This window comes from Canis lupus, chromosome 16, assembly GCF_048164855.1.
Source record: "Canis lupus baileyi chromosome 16, mCanLup2.hap1, whole genome shotgun sequence".
Lineage (NCBI taxonomy): Eukaryota > Metazoa > Chordata > Mammalia > Carnivora > Canidae > Canis > Canis lupus.
The window spans coordinates 39663594-39672188 of NC_132853.1; the positions used below are offsets into that span (position 1 = coordinate 39663594).

General features: G+C 46.8%; 1 protein-coding gene across 1 annotated transcript; it reads left to right on the forward strand.

Annotated features, from left to right (window-relative positions):
- Window positions 1-3772: 3772 nt before the first annotated feature.
- On the forward strand, window positions 3773-5166 carry LOC140607526 (uncharacterized). The gene has a single exon (XM_072782216.1). It carries the CDS (start codon window positions 3967-3969, stop codon window positions 4669-4671), a length of 705 nt encoding a protein of 234 aa, XP_072638317.1. The 5' UTR covers window positions 3773-3966; the 3' UTR covers window positions 4672-5166.
- Window positions 5167-8595: the final 3429 nt, after the last annotated feature.

The following is an 8595-nucleotide window of genomic DNA, read 5'->3' on the forward strand; positions in this document are numbered from 1 at the left end:
CTCTTTTTTTAAGAGTTATTTATTTATTTTTTTATTCATTCATTCATTCATTCATTTATTCATTTATTCATTTATATTTTGAGAGAGAGCATGAGTGGGAAAGGCAGAGGGAGCTGGAGAGAGAATCTCAAACAGACTCCCCCCATGAGCATAGAGCCTGACCCAGGACTCAGTCTCACAACCCTGAGATCATGATCGGAGCCAAAACCAAGAGTGGATGCTTCACTGACTGCGCCACCCAAGTGCCCCTCATTTCATTCATCTTAAAGAAATTGGTAGGAAGAATCGGCCTTGCAAGCACACAAGCTCAGGCCACAATCCAAGGCTCTCAAACGTTGAGGCAATTTGATCTCCTGACCTGGACATTGTTCAGAGAAGAGAAGTTTGTAGAGTCCTGATAGTTGAGGTACCTATGCAGTAGGCATAGACAGCTTTGACCAATCACAGTCCTCAGGCTGTAAACAAAAAGAGAACGATTTCCTGTGTTCCTTTCTTTTAAGATTTTCTGTCTTTCTTCGTGAGAGACACCGGGAGAGAGGCTGAGACATAGGCAGAGGGAGCACAGGCTCCCTGTTGGGGGGTCGATGTGGGACTCCATTCCAGGACCCCGGGATCACCACCTGAGCTGAAGGCAGATGCTCAACCACTGAGCCACCAGGCTTCCCCAACTTCCTGTGTTCTGTCAGATAAAGACACATAGGCTACAGGAAATTCAAATCCGAATTTTCAAGAAAAGGAGGATAAAGGAGAATGAAAACAAAAACGGAGCAGAAAGGATGCACTCTTCCAAATCAAGACGGATGTTAGTTAGGTGACCTCCCCAAAGGTTGAAACCTTGATCTTTGGGTGAAAAGCTGAATAATAAAGACAACTGCCAAGGCACCCAGCAGGACAAGGATTAGGAAGGCTCTGGGCAGAAAATAAGAGGTTTTGATCATGGCCACCTTCTCAAGAGATATAAAAATGCTTTGGAATAGTTAACACACTACATGTGACAGAGAGTATCCTCTTCCTAGAGGACGTATCTGGAATTCTCTGCCAGAGTACTTCCGTTTCCAAGGCAGAGAACGTATGGGAAGAATTCCTGACATTTCCTGAGGACCTGCCACACACTGGGCACTCAGAGAGATGCTTTACCTGCACAGTCTTTATTTGTCATACAATCCTGGAAAGTGAGCATCACTACTTCCATATTGGAGCTGAGGAAACCAGTGTTGAGGAAAGTAACTTGTTCAAAATTGCATGTGCACTGAAACTCCATCTTGGTTTCAAAAACAGAGCTGTTTGGTGGGCTACACATGAAATGATGAACATAGAAATCAGTGCAACAAAACCGAGAGTCCACAAATAGACACACGTTGATTAGGCATTGAATTTTGCAGAAAGGTGCCAAGTTTATAGGCAGAGAAAGTGTAGTCTTTTAAACAGATGGTGTTGGAACAATTAAACAGACATGTCCCCCCACTCCTCAAAATAAACTTCAACCCAACCCTCATATCATATACAACATCCGACTCAAATAGATTATAGCCCCAAATGTAAAGCCTAAACCTATAAAACTTGCAGACAGAAATCTAGGGAAAGGTTCTATAGAGCTTCTAGCTTCCACCCCCACCCCATTTTGGGGCCTACGTCTGTTTGTGCCAACTTCAGAGGATGATGCTAGCTTGCATTATCCGTTTTCTGTACTACTCTCCTTCAATAATTGTGCAACTCTTCATCTCCAATTTTATGTTCAATCATTAGTTTCTCTATCAGAGAAGACGGTAGATCTTGGTTATGAGAATTGGAATCGTTAAGAACACTATTCAAATTCCTCTTCTGCTACTCACTAGCTACATGTGTTGGGCAAAACATAAGCTGTATTTACGTTGCCTCATGAAAATCTCTCCTACATTTTGTGTCATCCATCTATTTTTTTTTTGAGAGACAGAGAGACAGAGAAAGAGAGAGAAAGCGAGCATTGCCGGAGTGTGGGACAAAGAAGGAAGGGACGAGAGGTCTCTCACTGAGCTCCCACTGAGAGAGCCTGATGCTGGCCTCAGCCCCAGGACCCAGAGATCATGACCGGAGCCAAAGTCAGACTCTGAACAAACTGAGCCACACACGTGCCCCAGGGACTTTTCCTCTTGTCACTGAGCTACACCCCCACCCGGGACTTTTCCTCTTGTGTGCACCCAACACCGGACTCTCTCAACCCCTCTCTCTTTGTCTCCCTTTCCTCTCCCCACAGAAACGGCCCCCCTCCCCTCCGTGGCACAACAGTTTTCCTCTCCCCCAATTCACTTAAACACACCTCATACCTGCAGGGGCCATGTGCCCCCAACCACACAGGTCCTTCTTCCCACATTCCTATCAATTTCCTGGGTGTTCCAAGTGACCTGACCTCAACAGAGCTGTGTTGGAGGGATCAGGAAAGCCCATGGCCCCCTCCTTCTCTGCCACTTAACTCCTCCCTCCTAATCCTTGAAGGAATTCTTAAAGTACATCCTAAGGTTCCCATGGTAGAAGTGAGGAAATCAGGACAGAGATAGGTAATGTCAGAGTTTGGTTTTTCCCAGAAGCTACTCTGAAGAACAGCATTCAGGCATGTGGTTTCTTGCGGGAGGGAGGGCAGATCCCACTGGTTGGAAGGTGGGGAAGTGATACAGGATGGAGGCCAGCGTCACAGTTTTCAACTGGCTCAATCCTGAGAAATATATCAGAAAAAAAAAAAAAAAAAAAAAAAAGAAACAGCCATGTCAGGATTCTCCTATTTCAGGAGCAAGGACAGCCCTGTAGTCACATAAACCAACTCTCCAGAAGCATTGGTTGAGCGTTTCTGTCAGTGCGGCACACACCCAGGCAACATGACATCCTGCTGTTGCATGAAAAGAGCCAGCCCCAAGGCATAGAGATGCGGATCTGCTGCTGCATAGAAATTGTCCTGAACACAGGAAGATCTGAGTTCTATGGCTGGCGTGTGTAAGGCATCATCTACAGTCCACGATTTTCTCCACTCAGACCCCACATTTTCTCCTTCACGATGGCAGGCAGGCAGGCGGGCACAATTTGTGTTAAAGGAAGACAGAGGAGAAAGACGAGGGAAAAGAGGAGGAGAAGGGATGGCACGGGGGGAGGGAGGAAGAGAAAACAGTAACTGTGGAGTCAGTGCCATTAAATATCTCACTCTGCTGGTTAACAAGGTTAGGACGAGGGTCACCGACTCACCCCAAAATGCCCCGCTTATACCCACAGCCTGGGAAAACACTCATTTCTGGGTAAATCAGAGCAGGACTGCTGGTCACTCAGGAAGTATGTTCATGGATGCTGGTTTAGTCCTGTTTCTATCCACCTGCTTGATTCGGCCTTGACATATGGAAGACATGATGCCAGATGTCCTCCACCCAAGTGTCTTTGAATGCACTGCCCTATGCAAACGGGGTAGGGTGCTCCAAGAGACAGATGCCTGCGGGCGTCTGGAATGAGGCACTTTGGGGAAACAGACTCGGGCTCCAGCATGATTGCAATTCATCACTATGAACATATAACCATCAAGCTCCCTTCACCTCAGGGATACTCCCAGTCTGCATGCAACCAAACTACCAATGCTGGGCAAGGAGCACGAAACTGACTCACCAACCACTTCCCAGGAACTGCATCACGTGATCCCACGGCCCCGGAAGCAAGAACGAGGCTGCTAACTGACCACCTTGCTTCCCTCTGACAATCTTCCTATGAGTTACTCTCAATTAAAACATGTTAAGCACCTATTCTCTAGGGATTCCTAACACTTAGGGAACTTCCTCTTCTACCAGCCGCCAGTGACTATGGAAAACGGTATAAACAAGGGAAGTCCTGCCCATTGGTCCATACGTTGGGGTTGAGGGGGTCCAGTGTATAAAAGCCCCAGAATGGAAGGAGGCATCAGTCAGAATCTGAGAACGTCACCTCAGAACAGAAGCCCACGCCTCCACCTGCGACACCATGAGTGAATCGTGCTGCTCCCCGTGCTGCCAGCCCACGTGCTGCAGGACCACCTGCTGCGAGCCCAGCTGCTGTGGATCCAGCTGCTGCGAGCCTTGCTGCTGCCGCCCAACGTGCTGTCACACCACCTGCTGCAGGACCACGTGCTGCAAGCCCGCATGCTCTGTGTCCAGCTGCTGCCAGCCCGGCTGCTGTGGGTCCAGCGGCTGCGGGTCCAGCTGCTGCCAGCCTTGCTGCTGCCGCCCAACGTGCTGTCAGACCACCTGCTGTAGGACCACGTGCTGCAAGCCCGCATGCTGTGTGTCCAGCTGCTGCCAGCCTTGCTGCTGCCGCCCAACGTGCTGTCAGACCACCTGCTGTAGGACCACCTGCTGCAAGCCCGCATGCTGTGTGTCCAGCTGCTGCCAGCCCAGCTGCTGTGGGTCCAGTGGCTGCGGGTCCAGCTGCTGCCAGCCTTGCTGCTGCCGCCCAACTTGCTGTCAAACCACCTGCTGTAGGACCACCTGCTGCAAGCCCACATGCTGTGTGTCCAGCTGCTGCCAGCCTTGCTGCCACCCCAGTTGCTGCTGCACTCCCTGCTCCCAGCCAGCTTGCTGCACCCCCGTTATCTGCAGGAGAACCTGCTACCAGCCCACCTGCTGCTGCCTGCCCGGGTGCCTAGCCCAGGGCTGTGGATCCAGCTGCTGCCAGCCTTGCTGCTGCTGAGCAACTTGCTATAGACTCAGCACTCACCGGAATATATATCCTACGCCATTTTGCCAAAGTTCCTGTCTTACAAGAAGTTGCTCCCTCGGCTTTCCTGGGAACACATGCTTACACTGCCCCTGTCATCTTTCTCAGCAATGCTTATGAGTCTATGGAGGGAATGCAATCTACTTCAATTTGATTGTATTCTAGTGTCTCTGGTTTACTGTAGCAATTGCTGAGCCACAACATTTGGTCAACCCCAGATGCTGGTCAACATCCACTGATTCACACTCTCAGTCTCCGAAAAGTGATCATCACCTTTCACTTCTACGGCATAGAAACACATTCTTATGAGTGCATAGTTAGCTCTCCGCAGTGATCAGTACTGATCATCTTTTTAGATAGATGCATTATAGTTAGTAAGTCCTGCCAGGTTACTAAGCCCTTTGCAATGGCTTTGAACTTTCTTCCTTCCGTTCTTTCCTAATAAAATCTGTGTCATCCTGCATCCAATGTTTGTATGTTCATGTCGTTTTTCCTGTCTGTGTGTGTGTGTGTGTGTGTGTGTGTGTGTACGTGTGTGTGTGTTATTACAGCACTTCCTTTATGAAGTCCTTCTTGAAGTTTTACTTTAAGTATATGTATATATGTATATATACATATATATGTGTATATATATATATGTATACGTAGATATGACGCCCAAAAGTAAATTGTAGCTTCAATATATTTATTATCTCATTCAGTCATCACAATTGTCCCACAAATCAGGCAGAGCCAAGATTATCATTCCATTTTCATTCTCACTTAGAGAGCAGGAAATGCTTGACCATACAGCAAATAATTGACAGAAGCAGGTCCTTTGATTTCAGGTCAAGGACATTTTTAGTTACATCTTTCTAAAAATAGAAATAATCCTGGTGATGGGGCATACATTTTGAGTTGTTTCAATAACAAAGGAAATTATTATATCTTTCCTATAGAGAACCATTTCAGTCTACAAACCTCTTCCTAAACATTCTTCTCAGCTTTATGACCAATATGCCTTTAAGAGTTCTGGCTAATGAAAAGGGGCTTTGCATCTTCTCTGACATGAGGTTCATTGGCACATATAGTGTTCCTGGCCCCATTCTTGCCGAGGGGAACCTGTTCTTTGTGGTCATGGATTGGCGTACTGGTATCACTGCATTTATCTCTTTTTTTAAGAGTTATTTATTTATTTATTTATTCATTCATTCATTCATTCATTTATTCATTTATTCATTTATATTTTGAGAGAGAGCATGAGTGGGAAAGGCAGAGGGAGCTGGAGAGAGAATCTCAAACAGACTCCCCCCATGAGCATAGAGCCTGACCCAGGACTCAGTCTCACAACCCTGAGATCATGATCGGAGCCAAAACCAAGAGTGGATGCTTCACTGACTGCGCCACCCAAGTGCCCCTCATTTCATTCATCTTAAAGAAATTGGTAGGAAGAATCGGCCTTGCAAGCACACAAGCTCAGGCCACAATCCAAGGCTCTCAAACATTGAGGCAATTTGATCTCCTGACCTGGACATTGTTCAGAGAAGAGAAGTTTGTAGAGTCCTGATAGTTGAGGTAGCTATGCAGTAGGCATAGACAGCTTTGACCAATCACAGTCCTCAGGCTGTAAACAAAAAGAGAACGATTTCCTGTGTTCCTTTCTTTTAAGATTTTCTGTCTTTCTTCGTGAGAGACACCGGGAGAGAGGCTGAGACATAGGCAGAGGGAGCACAGGCTCCCTGTTGGGGGGTCGATGTGGGACTCCATTCCAGGACCCCAGGATCACCACCTGAGCTGAAGGCAGATGCTCAACCACTGAGCCACCAGGCTTCCCCAACTTCCTGTGTTCTGTCAGATAAAGACACATAGGCTACAGGAAATTCAAATCCGAATTTTCAAGAAAAGGAGGATAAAGGAGAATGAAAACAAAAACGGAGCAGAAAGGATGCACTCTTCCAAATCAAGACGGATGTTAGTTAGGTGACCTCCCCAAAGGTTGAAACCTTGATCTTTGGGTGAAAAGCTGAATAATAAAGACAACTGCCAAGGCACCCAGCAGGACAAGGATTAGGAAGGCTCTGGGCAGAAAATAAGAGGTTTTGATCATGGCCACCTTCTCAAGAGATATAAAAATGCTTTGGAATAGTTAACACACTACATGTGACAGAGAGTATCCTCTTCCTAGAGGACGTATCTGGAATTCTCTGCCAGAGTACTTCCGTTTCCAAGGCAGAGAACGTATGGGAAGAATTCCTGACATTTCCTGAGGACCTGCCACACACTGGGCACTCAGAGAGATGCTTTACCTGCACAGTCTTTATTTGTCATACAATCCTGGAAAGTGAGCATCACTACTTCCATATTGGAGCTGAGGAAACCAGTGTTGAGGAAAGTAACTTGTTCAAAATAGCATGTGCACTGAAACTCCATCTTGGTTTCAAAAACAGAGCTGTTTGGTGGGCTACACATGAAATGATGAACATAGAAATCAGTGCAACAAAACCGAGAGTCCACAAATAGACACACGTTGATTAGGCATTGAATTTTGCAGAAAGGTGCCAAGTTTATAGGCAGAGAAAGTGTAGTCTTTTAAACAGATGGTGTTGGAACAATTAAACAGACATGTCCCCCCACTCCTCAAAATAAACTTCAACCCAACCCTCATATCATATACAACATCCGACTCAAATAGATTATAGCCCCAAATGTAAAGCCTAAACCTATAAAACTTGCAGACAGAAATCTAGGGAAAGGTTCTATAGAGCTTCTAGCTTCCACCCCCACCCCATTTTGGGGCCTACGTCTGTTTGTGCCAACTTCAGAGGATGATGCTAGCTTGCATTATCCGTTTTCTGTACTACTCTCCTTCAATAATTGTGCAACTCTTCATCTCCAATTTTATGTTCAATCATTAGTTTCTCTATCAGAGAAGACGGTAGATCTTGGTTATGAGAATTGGAATCGTTAAGAACACTATTCAAATTCCTCTTCTGCTACTCACTAGCTACATGTGTTGGGCAAAACATAAGCTGTATTTACGTTGCCTCATGAAAATCTCTCCTACATTTTGTGTCATCCATCTATTTTTTTTTTGAGAGACAGAGAGACAGAGAAAGAGAGAGAAAGCGAGCATTGCCGGAGTGTGGGACAAAGAAGGAAGGGACGAGAGGTCTCTCACTGAGCTCCCACTGAGAGAGCCTGATGCTGGCCTCAGCCCCAGGACCCAGAGATCATGACCGGAGCCAAAGTCAGACTCTGAACAAACTGAGCCACACACGTGCCCCAGGGACTTTTCCTCTTGTCACTGAGCTACACCCCCACCCGGGACTTTTCCTCTTGTGTGCACCCAACACCGGACTCTCTCAACCCCTCTCTCTTTGTCTCCCTTTCCTCTCCCCACAGAAACGGCCCCCCTCCCCTCCGTGGCACAACAGTTTTCCTCTCCCCCAATTCACTTAAACACACCTCATACCTGCAGGGGCCATGTGCCCCCAACCACACAGGTCCTTCTTCCCACATTCCTATCAATTTCCTGGGTGTTCCAAGTGACCTGACCTCAACAGAGCTGTGTTGGAGGGATCAGGAAAGCCCATGGCCCCCTCCTTCTCTGCCACTTAACTCCTCCCTCCTAATCCTTGAAGGAATTCTTAAAGTACATCCTAAGGTTCCCATGGTAGAAGTGAGGAAATCAGGACAGAGATAGGTAATGTCAGAGTTTGGTTTTTCCCAGAAGCTACTCTGAAGAACAGCATTCAGGCATGTGGTTTCTTGCGGGAGGGAGGGCAGATCCCACTGGTTGGAAGGTGGGGAAGTGATACAGGATGGAGGCCAGCGTCACAGTTTTCAACTGGCTCAATCCTGAGAAATATATCAGAAAAAAAAAAAAAGAAACAGCCATGTCAGGATTCTCCTATTTCA